Source organism: Lissotriton vulgaris, chromosome 2_1 (genome assembly GCF_964263255.1).
Source record: "Lissotriton vulgaris chromosome 2_1, aLisVul1.2, whole genome shotgun sequence".
Lineage (NCBI taxonomy): Eukaryota > Metazoa > Chordata > Amphibia > Caudata > Salamandridae > Lissotriton > Lissotriton vulgaris.
Window position 1 is genome coordinate 829,402,328 of NC_141687.1, and position 18,274 is coordinate 829,420,601.

Sequence of the window (18,274 nt, forward strand, 5' to 3'; positions counted from 1 at the left end):
TTCTCTAAATTAGTCAGACATTGGTTTTCCGAACTTTCCCAAATACCTTGAACTGAATATAATACAGACTTCCACCTCAACCCATGATCTGGCCATCCTAATTGTCCCCAGCAGAAGGGCTCCCATATTACAACAAATAGCCACGCCTCCACCACATCCCCTACAGAAAAGCCTCAACATCAGGAAATTCAGTACAACGTGGCAATCCTTGTAATAATTGTTCTCTGCTAGCCGCTTCCCCTGGATCACTAAGAATTAGCTACTTCCACATGCTCACTGAATTCCCCTTTTAAAGTATTAAGCTTCATGGAGCAGCAGGTTTGAACAGTCATTGATTAATTTTGAAAGATGTTGTACATTTAGAAGCTTAGATGAAAGTAACAAATAAAGAAGATTCAATATCAGCACTGGCCACTGAGAATGCTATCTTTATAAAAAGATTAAGACTTTTATTCACCATAAAGTCAATACCATAGGTAAATTAAATGAATAGCGTAGCAGTTAAATACTGTATCAAGCCAAACATGTTGAGTTAAATAGGTATCAAGTCCTGACAGTAAGGAGCTCAGGCAAAGTGAGTAACAGGGACTGCAATATAGAATGAGCCTGGACCTGTGCCGGGTCGGAGACCAGTCATTAGGCTCTTAACCACCTTGCTGGCCAAACGGGCTTCACATCCTCAACCACCGATACAAGTTTAGTGCTAAAAGTGAAAAGCTGAATGATACTGGTTATAAGGCCTGACTGCACTCTTCACACATGCCTGGCTTTTGATCCAATCTCATGAGATTATAGACCATACACTACAAATGTTGACACTCAGTCTGTTTCTAATATGCTTCCTTCAGAAAAGTTTTTTAAAAACCTGCTTCACAACTAATCTGGACCATTGAAGGCACAGTCCTGGGAAGTGAAGCACAATTACCCTTTTTCAGACCAATCAGAATGATAACAATTTGATCTCCACTACAGTGCAGCTCTGCATTCAGCCTACTTAAATGCAGCATAATTGGCACCCATCTTGGAAGGACAAAAGCATCTCCATTCTCAACTTCCAGAATAAAATGTCATCCATTGGGGGCGTGGCTGGCAGCCGAACATGGCGGCAGCATAGAGGACTAGCTCCGGCGGGGAAGCGACCTCTCCATCTATCCGCACGATAATCCGTGACTATTTGTTACCTCCAACGGCGGCACCGAACGCCCGGGACCGGGCGGGACTGGCGGCAGGTCTCCAGACGATAATCGAGCATTGAATGCCGGAGTTATCGTCGAAAGTTGAATCGACCGGAGCCTAGGCCCACCTCCGGGCCCTCAAGTGCTAGCTGAGTCCGACCGGAAGTGCAGCCTGCCTGGCAGCCGCAGACAGGAAGTGGTCGGTGCAGGAGCCCCACGCCCAGTAACGGTCCTGTCCTGCGTCATTCGACTCGTCCTCTCCAGCGACGTCTCATTGGAAGGGTGGCCGCAAACTACCGAAGCCACCGACCATACTTTGCCCGACACACCGTGCAGGAGTTTAACTCTCAACGACGGAGGTCCTTCCATCCGGCACCGGGAGCAGCGCGGCAACTGCCCGTCTACCTGGCACCCCACCGGACCGACGAACTGTATTCCCTCCGTGACCGAACGATGGCCGGGAAAGGTGTGAAAGGCGGCACAACCCAGACTCGTATTGACCGCTTCACCAACGACAGGACCGCTTCCCCTCCGGCGGAAGGAAAAACTCCCCCTGTGAAACCAGGCGAGTCCGGGGGGCCGAAGAAGGCGACACTGGACGATATCATGAAGGCTCTCACACAGGTCCAGGCAAAGGTGGGCTGCATCTCAACAGAAATCACCCTAATCCGCGCTGACTTTCATAAAATGGCGGAAAAGGTAGGCTCTCTGGAGCTCGTCACGAAGTCGCTGGTGGAGGATGTCTCGGAACTGCAGACGGCCATGGAAGCGGTCATGGCCGAAAACAAGCACCTTAAGGACAAGCTCGACGACCAGGAGGGCCGCTCCAGGCGAAACAACGTACGCATTCTTGGCGTTCCGGAGTCAGAAGGTGTGAGGGCTACGGATCTCTATGTGGAGGAACTCATTAAGACCCATCTTCAACCCAAGGGCCTGTCGGCCTTCTTTTCTGTGGAGCGAGCCCATAGAGTCCCGGGTGGTCAACCGAAACCAGGGGTCACGCCGCGGCCTATCCTAGCGAGACTTTTTAACTTCCGTGACCGGGACATCATCCTGCAGGCGGCACGTGTCTCGCCGCCGGTGAAAATTCTTAACTCAACGGTGGCTTTCTTCCCGGATTACACGGCGGAAGTGGCCAGGCGGCGAAAGACATTCTTGGACATTAAAAGAGAACTTAGGAAACGGGAACTCCCATATTCTATGATCTTCCCAGCCAGGCTTCGGGTGGTGGCGGAAAACAGGACATGGTTTTTTGATGACCCAAGCACTGCGCGAGACTGGCTGGACGGCTGGCGTCCGGCTTCTCACTCTCGTCGCCCTGGACGGACTAAGACCGGCTCGCCTCACTCTGATTCCGCCGCTGCAGGGGCCGAGGGTACGAACAGTGGCAGAAGCTCTCCGATACGCGACGAAACTGCTTTGAGTCTGGAGGTGGACCCTTGACCACGTGTGTGCACTGTAAAAAGTTTGGTACTGTGGCTGGAACCGTCATGGACACTGGGCCGAGGGCCTCCGTGGAGGGAATGAGGGGCCGCTGATTCCGGAGCGCTCCTCACCCCCAACGAGCAAGTAACTGTGTGTTTTCTTTGGGGCGGGTTGAAGCACTCTGCTAGATTGGGGTGGCGGGCAGTTTGGAGTCCGTGTAGCAGGGAAGCAGGGAGGGTGGGGTTGTTGGGAATGGGGGGGTTGTGTTGGTTATTTAGTTTGAAATGTTTGGCTCAACTTCTTGTTTTGGAACTGCTGGTGTTCACGCTTGACCGTACTCCTTACACCGGGTATATTGCCTCTGCTCCTCGATCACTGTATCGGTACACTCACACGCTTAGTTACAATGGCTTGGGGTTTTCCCTATCTGTTATGCCTCCGCCCCGCCCTCTAGGGCACTCAACTGTACGATTGACCACAATATGGCGGATCCCCCGCGACCTGCTGTAGTAACGCATGACACTGGGGTGGGGGCGGTACCACCGCTTCGGGTTGTGTCCTGGAATGTGCGGGGGTTGGGTGATAAAGTGAAGAGAGGGCTGGTCCTACAATGTATTAAGAGACTGAACTGTGATATCGCCCTCCTCCAAGAGACACATTTAGTGGGGGTTGCCTCCAAAGCCCTGGATAGGCGAGGATATCGCATGCTGATACACTCAGACTTTACTTCGGGATCCCGGGGAACGGGGATATGGGTAAAAAGAACGTCACGTTTCATTCACCACTCCACAAAAACAGATCAACATGGCCGCTTCGCGGCGGTGTGTGGACAATGGGAGGGCGTGCCCGTCAACGTGGTGTCTGCGTACATCCCGCCGGCGCTACATTCATCGGCACTTCCGGCCCTGGGTAAATTTCTTTTGGAACTCCCGGAAGGGGATTTGTTAGTGGGCGGAGATTTCAATGCATTGGCTGATTCGGATATGGACAGGTTCCCGGCTCGCCCCCTTCCTACTGGCCCAACGAAATTTAGGGACTTCTTAGAGGCACAGGGTCTGGTAGACATTTGGAGGCAGCTTCACCCTACTGATCGCCACTATTCATACTATTCCTCCACTCATTCTTGCCTGTCGCGCATAGACTATTTCCTCACACTGGGGGGCGGTAAACTCACTTTTGACAACGTACACATCGCACCACGGGGTATTTCAGATCACTCTCCCCTGCTCGCTACACTGTCCTGCTCTACCACGGCCCGCATGCGTCTCTTTCCCATCTACCCTAGCTATCTTAAAACTCCCCCGATCCGAAAATCCCTTAAAACTGCCACTAAACTTTACTTCCAGGAGAACTCCGGGTCGGTGTCCTCGCCGACGGTTCTCTGGGAAGCATACAAGACGGTACTCAGGGGCCAGGCCATTTCGACCATAGCCGACCATAAACGCAAACAAAAACTGGAAATGGTCGAACTGGAACTGCAATTGGAACAAGCAAATGCGACTCACATGGCCACACCGTCAGAGGCCACCAGGCACGCGCTGACTCTCTGCCAGCTAAAACACGACGACTTTCTCCGCCGAAGGGTGTTAGAGCGGATCGAATCAACGGCATGCAGAGTTTATGATGTAGGCGACAAAGCCAACAAGTTGCTGGCTTGGTTGGACAAAAAACGGGATGGAGGCAGGCAAATCCTACAGTTGCAAGACCACGCGGGGACGCTTCACACGCACCCTCCCAAGATAGTTGACCTCCTGGCAGACCACTTTCAATCAGTTTACACCCCAGAAGTGGTGGTCACGCCGGAACAGGCAGAACTGGCGCTCCAAGAGATTGAGGTGGAGGGGCTAACGCCGGAGGCGCAAACCGAGCTGGAAGCGGATCTCACAGTGGAGGAACTCCGTATGGCGATAGGCGCACTGCATACGGGCAGAGCGCTGGGCCCAAACGGGATCCCAATCGAATGGTTCCAAACGATGTCCGACACACTGGGCCCACCGCTACTGGCCATGTTCGAGAACTGTCGTGAGTCAGGAACGCTGCCATTGGATCAGCGCCTGGCAACGATAGTAGCTATCCCAAAACCTGAGAAACCTCCAGAATGTTGTGCATCCTACCGCCCGATCTCGCTACTCAATGCAGAGGCGAAGATCCTGGCGAAGGTGATCGCTAATCGACTGACCCCACACCTTGGCCAACTGATCCACCCGGACCAATCCGGCTTTATGCCCCACAGGAGTACAGCATTAAATCTCCGTAGAGTACACGGCGCGTTGGCGCGTGCACACTCCTTGACAGAGCCAGCAGCCATCTTGTCGCTGGACGCCAGGATGGCCTTCGACATGGTGGAGTGGCAGTACCTGTTCGCAGTCCTGCACCGGATGGGCTTCGGTCCGAAGTTCCTATCCTGGATCCGACTACTCTACACAGGCCCAGTAGCTCACGTAGCGACCAATGGCCATATCTCTCGTGCGATCTCTTTGGCGCGTGGAACCCGCCAGGGCTGCCCCCTCTCCCCATTGCTGTTCGCGTTGGTCCTTGAACCCCTCGCGATCGTCCTCAGAACGACACCACTGTTGAAGGGCATCAGGTGGACGGAGACCTGGGAAGATAGGATATCATTATATGCGGATGATATGCTGGTGTACGTATCAGCACCCGAACTGAGTGTCCCGATTTTATTGGCGCTTTGTGACAAACACGGTGCGGCCTCTGGTTACACAATTAACTGGACGAAGTCGGTCCTTTATGTACTGAAGGGCCCTCGACCAGTCCTCCCGGAACATTGTCCGTTGGTGGTGACAGATGTTTCTTTCAAATATTTGGGTATCCATGTCACTAACGATATGACCGTCTTCACCAATCGAAATCTGGCGCCCCCCCTCCTCCGTTTGAAGGCAGACGTGCGGCACTGGTCGTCCCTGCCGCTCACACTTTTAGGCCGCGCTGCGCTGTTCAAAATGATGGCGCTCCCGCGCCTCCTATATGTCTTTGAGAATGCGCCTGTCGTGATTCCGCCCTCCTACTTCCAGAAGATTACCGCGATGGTTACCACTCTACTTTGGGGTGGGCGTCCCCCGAGGATAGCGCACCTCAAACTGAACCGCGGCTGGTATGATGGTGGCATTGCGCTACCGAACGTACAGCTTTATTATTGGGCATCCCAACTTAAGGTACTTAACCAATGGATCCATGCACCACACACTGACCCGGCGTACATGGCGGACAGGGCCCAACTCGGGACACAGAGTCTTCTGGCCCCCCTCTATAACCACAGTCTACTCAAGAACCTGATTGGCCCCACTAAACACACGATCACCCTATGGTACAGGGCACTCACCAAGCTACAGTGGAAGGGAGTCATTACGAAGCTTACCCCGCTTTGGGACACTAAAAAGCTGGGCTGCCTGAGGACCAGCAAAGGGTTCACCCAATGGGACAACATAGGCATTTCTACAGTGGGGGACCTCTGGACGTCCACTGGGGTGATACCATTCGAGCAACTTCAACAACAATATGAGCTGGGCCCCACGGAAACATATAGGTACGTCCAAATCAGGCACGCTCTCCTGGCGGTGTTGGAGCCGGGAACCACAATCCCGGAATCCTCGCCCCTAGAAGACCGGCTCCTCACGGAATACATGCAAACGAAAGCCACCTCACTCACCTACCGTAAATTGCTGAACAATCTCTCTGACCCCCTACAGACCCTGCGAGAAAAATGGGAGGATGAGTTGGGCGCTATGGATGAGACGGACTGGAACGCTGCTGTGGCATCCCCGAGAGAGGCTGGGGTTTCCGCAAGGTTCAGACTCATACAATTGAAAATACTGCACAGAACGTATTACACGAGGACCACCCTACACAAAATGCACAGGGCTGACTCCCCTCGTTGTCTTAGAGGATGTGGGGAGGATGGCACACTACTGCACACGTTGTGGGGCTGCCCTCTCATTGCCCGATACTGGCAACAGGTCATGCGCACGATTTCCCAGGCCCTTGACACCTCCCTCACACCCGAACCGCGCCTCTGTCTTTTGAATGTTTGGGAGGGCACTGATCTTAACCTCAGACAACAGCAGTGGGTTACAATTGGAACAATGATGGCTAAGCGTGATATGGCACAGAGGTGGGGGGTGGCTGAGTTACCTACCTTGTCGCTATGGTGTCAAAATATGGACAAACTGATGTTAACTGAACGAACTGTCTACAAAGTGAGAGCGAACCCAAGGAAATGGAACAGGGTGTGGGAGGCCTGGAATAGATATAGAGGGGACCTGTGCGACCCGCTTCAGGAGGCTGAAGACGAAGACTCGGAAGATGAGGAGGAGATGATTGGCTAACCTGTGGGCTGCCACGGGGCAAGACTAATACTGTACTCATATCATGGGAACTCCTGCTCACGTTCTGCGGGGGGTGGAGGGGTTAGGCCTGGGTGGGGGGTCGGTGTGTTCTACTAGCGTCTTTGTTCTATATTGCTTCGCATCTAAGCACTATTATTGAGCCACTTTGTTTGGTTTGTTTTTCAACGTTTTATACATGAAACAGTTAACAAAAATGCTATTTTAAAAAAAAAAAAAAGTAAAACTTCATGACTCCGATGCTTCTCTCCTAATGGTCTGCCGTATCATCCTCATCCTTTGCTGCCGGACCGGAGGGTTGTCGGCTAAATAGCTGTGTATTACTACGGGACATCCTGTTCCTTTCTCCTGTCATGATTACTGTGTAATTGTCTTGTTGTAAAATGGATGATGAACATCAATAAAAGTTTTTACACCAAAAAAAAAAAAAAAAAAAAAAAAAATGTCATCCATTAACCCTTTCCATGCGGCCGCGATTCCCCTGGTGTGCTGTAAACAGCACGAACAGGGGCGGGCCGTGACGAACCCCAGCCGTCATCAGCACACGAGCACCGTAGTGCATGGCGGCTGGGGTTCGTCATCAGCATGGAAGGGGTTAAGTGAACAGTGCCGATACATTTCCTGGATCATTCTGAATATAGCCCACAAAAAACACTTTTTAGAACCCCTTGCACTAGGAACTTTGTCATTGTGCCAACTCAAGACAGAAAGCTAGTTGAACTACAATCACCCTGCAACCTCCTGAGCAGCATTTGAGTTAGATGTGTTTCAGGTAACGATCAATGCTATGAAATATCACAGGGATGATTAGTGGAATCCAAACCCTCTTTCATAACAGAAAGGCACAATCAAGAACACAAGAAAAAAATATATATATTTGAAAAACACAATTTAAAATCAGAATCCTATCCTAGTGCACACAACGGGGGTACTAACTATGATAAAAACAAAGATAATAGTAGATATAACATTAAGAAGACAAAAAATATTGGAACATATTGGCTATGTAATTTTATATAAATCTCACCCTCCTATCATTAGAGCACTAAGCTAAACTACGCACCAAAAGAAAAGCCTAATTCGAGTTTTAAAGATTGTTCACACCAGCATATCTGAACAAGGATACTAATGTTCAATATAATAGCGGGCTGATAAGCCCTGCAAGCGAAGGATAAATGCGTCTCCCATTAGCCCTAGCAAAGGTTATGTTCTTAACTTTTATAACTTTGAGTCACTGCTGAATCTTTCAGAATAAACTGAAAAGTAAGTCCTTAGTGCCCTTACACTTATTTTTATTCTGTGAAACTGGGCTCTTTTTTGAATAATAATAAACAAGATCGGAAATAATCAACTTCAGTGAAACCTTTGTAAATAACTTAAAAGCAAGTATTTAGAACAAAGGGTTCAATTAAACTTAAATACTGTGAATATATTCCAGCAGATTTGGTTATCACGTTGCAAAGAAAATTGAAATTATTAAACATGCTTTCTAAGTTGTCATATATCTAAATAATCAACATAAAAATTGGGATAGCAAAAAGGAAAACAAGTGATAATTATTACGGTGCTGCAGCATGCAGTAACTGACAAAATACCAGGGGACGTATTATATAATGCAGCGCCTTTCAAAATGTACACCCTGCGCAAACAAGGAGAATGCCCTGAAATAGAGTGAATGTGTTTCACTGTGCAGGTGGCAACCCTTCCGCACTTACAAGGCTGTGAGTGACTGCACCAGTCTGCAAGGGGATGTGGGGGTCCATAGGACACCTTTCGCCCCCTCTTGAGGGCTTCTATCAGTGGGTGCAACAGTGCAACACGTTTTTGTGGCACACCGTCGGTACACCTCGTGATGGCTCCTTTGCCTTTGCGCACTCGTCTACAAAATGGCACAGGCGCCGAGGCAAAGAGATTCTCTCATTTGCATGAGGCCCCACCTCCCCCCATGCAAATGGGGAATGCACTCAGATTATATCGCTGGCACTATATGTGCGCCAGCGCTATCTGTATTACAGAAGGGGACCTCACAAGAATCTGCGGCACCTTCTGTAATATCAAAGTGCCCCGGGAGCATGCAGTGCAGAGGCAAACGCCCATTGCACCGCCAGGGCACTTTGTATAATATGGTCTCAGATCACCTCTATAATGCTTCCCACCTTAGGAAGTGATAATTCCTCCAAGCACTTAAAATAAGACCTTTTCAGCTGCAAAAATCATTTGCAAATGTCAAACTGCAAGCAATAATGTCAAAATGATAAAGGTCCAGTGGTGTGGCCAAGATGGCGACCGGGTGGTAGCACTCCCTGCACGCTATACACCTGCCAGACTATTCGCTGCAGCAGTGGTGCTACCTGAGCCTTGAATCCCTAGCCAGTGAACTCCCGGGACTGTGGAGACCTGGGCTGAGCGACGCTGTCATCATAGGTCCTGAAGAAAGCGGGGGTCCTGTGACCCAGTACGGCTGAAACTAGTAGACCACTACATCCTGCAGATTTATTTATTGCAGACATACTGTTTTTAACAAGCTCATCAGCAATCATTAATAACGTTGTCTGGATTGCTGCTGAAACTTTTTTAACATCACTCTCACTTATTGTTTATTTTTGCACTGCATTATTAGATTGATTTGGTCAATTACCGTTTTCATTGTTGCTCTCCTTATGGCCAGCCCACCAGTTTTTGCTGAGGTGACAAGGGCAATCTGGGAGTTCCAAATGATGACACTGGCCACTAAGGGCAGTTGATGGAAATCCTTACTGCTTTCTCCCCTCCTCAGGGTTTTCTTCGGTCATAGAGTTGTACATTTGTCAGTAACTGTAGCTGATCAGGGTCTTAAGTCTTGACGAGTGAACTGTTGTGACTTTTTGTCTCTGGGCCTCTGTAGTGTTTTATCCTTCACTAGACCACCAGTTTTTTCTATGTGTTGAATAAGTTAGGATTTGGGGATTGAATCTGGTTAGGTCTCTAAACATTTCCCTGTGACCCTTGCTCCCTTCCGGGGGTTGTGTGTTGAAGTACAACGCTGTCATCGGCCTAACACAGGAGACTTATGACTGTGAAGGCCTTGTGGGGTGTATGACTGAGTCGACAAAAGATGGTGCCGGAGTAGGGCGGACCCAGTCGGCTATAGGCAGGCAGAAGCAGCAAGTCCCGGACACAGTCCAGAACAAAAAGAGAAGAGAGCAGGGGCTTGCCGCGAGGGCCGGGGTGCCATACTGCCACCTCCCCAGGCACACCAGCAACGGGTTTGGGCTTATCGGTCGCCGAGGTAAGGTGAGAGGGACCAAAGAACTGACATGAGCTTGCCCTATGGCCTGGGGGAGGCGCTCCATGTTGTAGCGTTCCGGCTTGTGAGGGTTTGAGCACCGTGCTCTGGATGCTGATGGAGGGTGGGTGCCTGAGTGCATGGCAGCAGTGGGAAGAGACATCGAATCTGGTCCAGTGGTGACCGTGGACCAGAGCATCCGCAGATACAGTCGGCAAAGCCAGCAGGAGGTCGGACGGACCAGAGCTTTAAGTTATCCCCCAGAGGCCACACCACAACTAGGGCAGTCTGAGATCACAATGGTGTAGACTATGAGGGCACTGAGATATAGCTCTACCAGGACATGTCTCCCATTACACTGCAGAGGCGCCTCCAACTGAAACAACTCACAGAGCTCCTACAAAGGAAAGGAATCCGCTAGCACAGGGGTCGCACCTTCCGCCTTACCTTTGTATGGGACAATGAAAAATGCTCCGTCTGTACCATGGAGGCACGAGACCTGGTGAACCTCGACACTACTGCATCTCAAGATAACCCTGACTGCAGAACGAGTAAGATGTCTCCCCCCCATGACGCAATCAAAGCGCTTTCTGAGGTCGAAACAGAAGATGACAACTAAACCAACCAACTCCAAAAGTTGTAAAGAAAGAGAAGCCCTGCTGCGACAACTCCAGGAACAAGTCATCTAGAGAAGCAACTATCGAATGCTCTACTAGCTCCAGGTAGCTGACAATCCCCACGAGAGACAAATACCTACTGGACATTTTCCTACTATGAGACATTGGATCGGGAGCCCATTCCTCCTGTCAGCACTATATTATTTATAAGCTGATGGATCCTCAACCCCAGAACTGGTGCCAGGGACTCCATTTCATGGGGCTTGTCGAAGTGTTCCAGTTTGATATTGGATTTTCTGCTTTCTTTGTCCTTATTTCTCCTCTTCTCTACCCTCAGATGTAGTTAGTTATGCATAACTCCAAAGTAAGGACCCTCCAGAGTGGTGATGAAAATATAGGTCAGAGGTTCCTTGCCCCATGCTTCCCTCCCCACTTGACTAATGGTTGAGATACTCAGTTATAAGGTGAGGGGCCTTAACGTGCCAGCAAAATGCATAGCACTCTTATCTATGGTACATGAGTCTAGGTGTGATCGCTGCCTGCTGCAAGAAACTCACTTAAGACAGACTGGTGGTGCATGAGATCACACTGGTTTGACCACCAATACTTTTCTGCTGGAGTTAGGAAGAAGGCAGGTGTAGCAATCCTTGTAGCCAGAGATTTTGCAGGCAGAGTACTCCACATGCAGACTGAAATTCCCAGCTGCTTTTGTCCCTCCGTATAGCACTTGGGTCATACGCGTTCACCCTTGCCACTGTCTACACCCCCAATGAACGCAAGGAACCCTTCACATGATGACATCACGTTTGCAGATGTTCTCTTAGGGATAGATTTTAATTTAGTAACAGATGCCACACTGGATCGGTCAGTGCAAAGGGTGTGACAAACCGGCACACTTTTAACCCAAGGCCACCATCAACTTGCTGACCGTGGCCTCATTGAAATTTGGGGCAAGTGCCACTCTGACGGAAAAGACCAACTCCTTTTTTTCTGCAGCCCACCAATCATTTGCATGGATAGATTTTTTCCTAGCGACAAAGCTTGGTGGCTTCAGTTCAGGATACTGACATTGGGTCAGCCGCTCTATCAGATCACTATCCCATACACATTATATTTCATGTGCTCAACCTCCCCCTAAAGAGCCGCACGTAGCGCTTGAAACTCAAACTCCTTACACATGCAACAGTGGTCACAGAGATCACAGAGGCGATTAGGGCCTTTCTGGAGACAAATGATAACCCAGAGACACCAGTGGCGCTGTTGTGGGACACCTTAAAGTCGGTACTAAAAGTCACTTCATTGCAGTTGCTGCTATTTTTAGCCGTGAGCGATGGGATTACTGGACTACCTTAGAAGGGAAGGTTAGGGAAGTAGAAAAACTATACAAACAGACAGGCGCCCACCAGACACACCACCAACTTAACGCAGTGAGAAAAGTCCTTAAAGCATTGGATATGGACAGGGCAGAATATGCACTCCTGCAAACCAAACTGAAATATTACTAAGGAGAGAATAAAGTTTAATAGCTCACAGACTCCAAGCGCAGGATAACAGACAGAGACAGAAATTGAAGTGCCACAGGGTGACACTCTGGGTTTGGATGAACGTATTGCACACGCATTCCAGCGATTTTATGCCAACCTTTATTTTCCTGAGGACCTGCCAGAGGGGGACGTCATTACATATATAGAAAAATCCCAATAGACTGACTGGTACAACATCATGCGGTTAGCCTTGAGCGCGATATTCATACAAACAAGGTGGTGGCAGCGATCTTCAATCGGCTAAGGTCCCAGGGCAGAATGGCTTCCCGCCTGGTTTTTAGAAAATCGTCGCTCCCACCCTGGCCCCCATTCTCACATGTAAATGTAAATGTCAAGGTATTTGTAGAGCACACTGTCACCAAGCGGTTTCCTGGCGCTATTCCTCATACCGCAGTGGAACCCTTCCTGGCTTTCCCTGTGAAGTGTCCACTCCTAGGCACCCCCAGGGTGAAGCCAGGCATCCTAGCGCTGTTGGGGCCGGTGTGGAGGTTAAGCAAGCTATTGAGTTGCAGCGTGGGGCCCATGATTAGAATAGGCACCGAGACGAGGATTGTCAGGTCCGAGGAAATTGAGCCCAAGACCCGCCGAGGCAGGATTTGAACCCTGGTCCCGGGCCAGAACTCTGCATCAGGGTCTGCCGCTCTAACCATTGATCCACACTCCTCCACATGCCTCTATAACTCATTAAGTGATACATGCACTTTGACGAACACAATAAATCTGGCCACCATCACAGTCATACAAGGATCCCACCAAATGTTTCACCTACAGGTCTATTTCACTATTAAACGTGGACGCTAAGATCTTCACCACCATTTTGGCGACATGCCTGGCCCCCCTAATGCAAGGCCTTGTAGACCCCGATCAAGCAGGCTTTATACCAGAGCAGAACTGTAATGACAACACTAAACGTTTATGCCATCTCATGGACAAGTGATCTCTTCTGTGCATGTTTGCCTGCCTCATTTTGTTTTTAGCAGTGTATGGACAGAACTCATCTGGTCTCAACAGAATGTGATTGCTAAAAGACAGAAAAAAGATGTGTTTCCTGCTTAACCTAAACTGCTCTTCAATTAAAGACTCATCCACTATCACATTTCATAAGGAATATATTTCTTTATCCATCATATATCAAATAAAAACTTCATTTTTCAAATCATGTATATATATTTCAGAATTTCCATAAATCAATAAACATATTTATCAAACCCTATAGCCCATCTCAAACAAAGTGATGCATTCCGAACACAAATGAAGAAGATCCAGTAGCAGACAAACCAAGGTTTGCATTTAGGAGGAATGCCAACCTCATGGATAAATTGGTTCATACGAGGGTGAGAAATACTGATCCAACAATTGAAAGAGTGCTATTAGGAAGCTTACCAATGAAAAGGAACCATCTGTGTGGCATATGTCGAATGGGTTACCACCAACTTCAAGTTGGTAGTAAAATGTGAATGTTTTGCGACAGCATTCATACATACAAATGTGAATCGGTATTTGGAAGGGACGCTCTAAACACTCCCCTTCCAAATTCCGAATCACAAACACAAATTGCGATTGGATAATGTGCAGTGCATTTGTAAAAGCATGCTTTGTACAGGTGGCCCTCTATTCTTTATAAATATTTGGCAGTATGGATTACTGATGGATGAGTCTTTCATTGAAAAGCAATATAGGTTAAGCAGGAAACATTTTTTCTGATATTCATAATTACATCCTCCTGTTTCAGAACTTAAAAGTAAATTGTGAGGGTAGCCTTAGTGTGACTTTGGTCCATATGACTGTTTAAAGAACATGATCTCAGTAATAATGAGATGACAGACTGATATGCCTATGGCTGGCAGACTCACATGGTTTTGGAAATGAATGGTTACCAACTTCTTCTCTGGTCTGCAGAAAATGCGGCAAACTTTGCCATAGGGCTCAAATTTCTTCTTGATGATTCCATGTTTATTGAGGTGATCCGGGATGTTTTTGATTTGAATCGCTGTGAGCTCACTAGGAGACAGTTCACCAACACTCCCTGCACTGCTGCTCCTGCGCCGAAGCTGCCGCTGAGCGTTCTTACCAGCAGAATCTGTGAAAGGGTTTTGGTGGAAGGGGATAAGTGGGGTGGAAGCAGAGAAACAGAGGGAAGAAACAGTGAGTTGTGACATACAATTCGTAGGACTGCGTTGTCACCTACCACACTTGTTCTAATATAAAGTCTTCAGGAAACATTCCAGATTACGGTACACTAGACCGAAGCCAGAGCTACTGATAAATACATTACCACACAGAAATATTACTGTCAATTTCAGATGTGTTGCTGAGTTTCTGTTCATTAAATATAATCAAACAACTCTTGCTTTATTAATATCAAAAAGGCTTTATTTCAGGTTGCTAAAAAAACCTGCAAAGTGCTCAAAGAAAGGTGCATAGGATGGGAGGATGGCAGCCACTCACAAGCCTAAATTTCTCCCACCTGCATTGACTTTGTTATGATCACATGACTCAATTCACAGCTCATATATACTTAAATATTGAGGGATTCAATTCAGCATTTCATTGATTAATTCATTAGAGGTGCTAACCAATTTAGAGGTTAGAAAAAGATCACAAAATCAGAGCAATTTAATTAAATGCATTTTAGGATTTTAAGTCCAAACTTGAGTGAGTGTGGTCAATACATAAATAATAGCTGGCAACAGAGCAACAGGGGGGGGGTGTTGGGGGTGTGGTGTGTGCGTGTGTGTGTTTTCTACAACACGGTTGCTTGAACACACACTACTTGATACAATTGGCAGTACCCAGTTAACTGACCCCTTTCGTGCAGGCAGCATAACACACAAGATGATGGACGGAATGTTGCACAATGGCAAAACATTCACCCCCAGTCACATATCTGGGTTTAATCCATCGTTATTTTGCTCACCACGCCACCCCAATTCAGACATGGCCATATGCAAATCAGGCTTGACCCTTTGCCTCATGAGAACAGTCCAGCCCGAACTGCCAAGCCATGTATTATTTGTCAATCCCTTTCGTGCGGGCATCAGCCGGCGGCCAAACCTCTACTACCTCCTCGGTGTGACCGTCAGTTGACACTGGGGAGGTTTTAAAAGGAACCGCCACTGCTTGCACTAAAAGTTAACTTTTTTCAAACCCCAGGGTGGTGGCAAAGCAGAATGCCTTGCATTTCAGCCCTCGCCCCTCCTCTCAATCATCCGTGAAATCGGAGCACATCTCAAACCCACACCTGACGCGGCAGGTTGGTGCTCTCTCCAGCGCATGTAGGGGATTTTCGTGGCAAGAAAACCTAAGTTTTGAGGGAGGAGAGTCTCCCCTTTCCAGTGATGCCTTTCTCAAATAATTTCCTGATTGTGGATGCACTGCGATCCACGAGCGGGAAAGCATTAGACAACCATGGATTTTGTTTTTTTGGGGGAGGGTGAGGGGGTCGACTCCCTGGTATATAGACCAACCCCACTATGGGACCATTATTTTTTTGGGAAAAAATGTAGTTTTCCCCGAAGAGCATTATCGTGCCACTCAGGGGAAAACAAAATGGCGCTCACATATTCAGTGGGTCGGCCCTCCTGAGAGATGAGACCACCCCATGGGGGCAACTATGTTTTTTCCAAAATGATAGTTTTCATTGCACACCACAGGGAAAAATGGCCCCAATTCACTGGACCCCAAGAGAGTGTGTAGGCTCTTGTAATGGGCATGTTGTTAGAGTTGATTTTTCTGCTATCACCACAAAAATTGCCTGCAGCAAGCATAAAGCATGTGGTCTTCTATACAGTAAAACATCTATACAGCTTGTCTTTTCAAATTCAAAACTGCCCCAATGTTGAAATGGGAGTTCATTTTTAGGTATGGCCTTCAATTTCACAAAAAAAAATTAGGGCATGATTTTGAAAGATTTTTTTTCCGATGTGTTTGTGAAGCTTTTTTAACACATACCAGACGCGAAAACGTAAATGGTTCTTTGCATTGTTCTGCTTAAAATTTGAAAGTAACGCAGCGGATTGTGCTGCCTTGTGTTACTTTGTGTCAAGGAGGCATTCCATGGATGGTGCAAAGGCATTTTCGTACATTTACCCTTGGTGTTTGACGCACAATCATATCTACAAAGACTTGGATTTGCGCAACAATCTGGCATCTGGCAGAGGCTGGCGTCACACTGAGAAATATATTCTCTTTGTAATTTCCTGTTTGCATGTGTGCTGCATTCTGCAGCACACATGCAGTACGGGAAAAGGGCTGTTCAGCAAGCTGTAGAAAGTTAACACTGTGGCATGCGGTACAGTTGGATGTCGCCTCAAGGAATTCCAGCAGTAGCTTGTTTATAAGAATGCTCCAAATATCACAGAGCCCAGTGTTGCGTTCCTTTGAAGTACTTGTGCTCCAATTCTCCAATAGACGTGATGTGTACGTGCGGACTACAATCCATGATGAGAGCAGTTACTCTGTCACAGTTTGGGGTCAGTTGGCCGAAGTTCACAAGCCCAAGTTCACAAGTATACTTTATTACAATATGTACGTGAGCAGAGTGGATAAGAAACTTGCACTTGGTTTAAGAAGTTGTTTACCAACCTGATTCAGTTGGCAACATACAATGTGTATGTTATTTACAGTCAGCCCACAACAGGAAGACTGAAGTATTTCCTTGACTTTCAAGTGACTGTCACTGACAGTCTTATTGCTGCAAAAGCAGTAGGCTACTTCATCTGCTGTGGAGGATGTTTTAAGGCTGCAGGATCGGTCCTTTGATGACTGCATTTCTGCATCAGCAATAAAGATTTAACCATGTCGCTGTTGCAGAGTCTGCTCCAAGCAAGGAGAGAGGAAGGATACTTGTTAGTCACCAGTGCCCTTCTCAGCCAGGCTTATGCTTTTCAACGTGTTTTACATTGTACCATACAAAAGTAAAATATTGGAAAATTGACAGAGATGGAACTACTCTAGGGTTGGCCTTTCAATGGCTGTGATAGGATACCTGCCTTCCAATGGCCACTACTTCACTAGACAAGCAACCTTTTAAATTGTTTCCACTAGTTGAGAAAATTTTGGACTTGCTTATAGCCTGCTTGACAAATCTATCCACAGCCAGAACGTGGTAGATGTTCTATTCTCCATAGGACAAGTGCATTACAGTCACCCCTCTGCAAATAACAATGGCCAGAACATAGACTACGTTTGCAATGAAAACTCTGTGCGGCAAAACCTAAAGCTTTAACCGTTTTTAATAGCTCTTTAGAGAACTTGGGACAATCTTCCCCAGCATGTTTATCTTAGTTTCAAAGGTAAATATGCTCACTCAGTTCCAGAAATGTAGGCCCGAGGCACCAGTGGACACCTCCCAACTTGCATCCACAATCTCGAAGGAGGTGGATTTAGCAGAGTGAGTAGGCTGAAGGCACATGAAAGAAAGTCTTCCTGAGCATCAGGTGACTGTCAGAGAAGGCATTGGTGAAGGTGCACTTGACAAATATAGATGACTAGTCAGGACTTTGAAGGGGACAGAAACATGTAGAGGTAGGAAAAGCTTTGGCTGGGTATGTTTATATAGGGATATTGCAAAGGTAGAAGGCAGACAGTCAAGGTAGGAGCGATACACATGCTATCACTTCATCTACACCTAAGGACTCGATCCCATGTGAGCTGCACTCACCCTAACATTCAATGACTCCTTCAGTCAACTAACCAGATGATTGCAAACCATAAAGAGCGCAGCAGCCAGGCTTACCCTAAAACGCCCACCCAGCACCTCAAAGAGCTTCCCCTTCTTCCAATCCAAAAACAAGCTCTCTTCAAACTCTTCAAGCACACATTCAAAGCTGTATACAAAACTGGACCAGCATACCTCAACAACTGCATCACATTTCAGAAACCCCCCAGA

At 47.8% G+C, this 18,274-nt stretch overlaps 1 protein-coding gene across 2 annotated transcripts in view; it reads right to left on the bottom strand.

The window, feature by feature from the left end:
• The window catches only part of MCM3AP (minichromosome maintenance complex component 3 associated protein), a 622,263-nt gene that overhangs the window by 573,321 nt on the left and 30,668 nt on the right, over positions 1–18,274 (bottom strand). For both annotated transcript variants that reach the window (XM_086956240.1, XM_086956239.1), the window contains exon 3: positions 14,238–14,464. In XM_086956240.1, the coding sequence (XP_086812366.1) occupies positions 14,238–14,464 (227 nt within the window). The remainder of the gene's footprint in view (positions 1–14,237; positions 14,465–18,274) is intronic.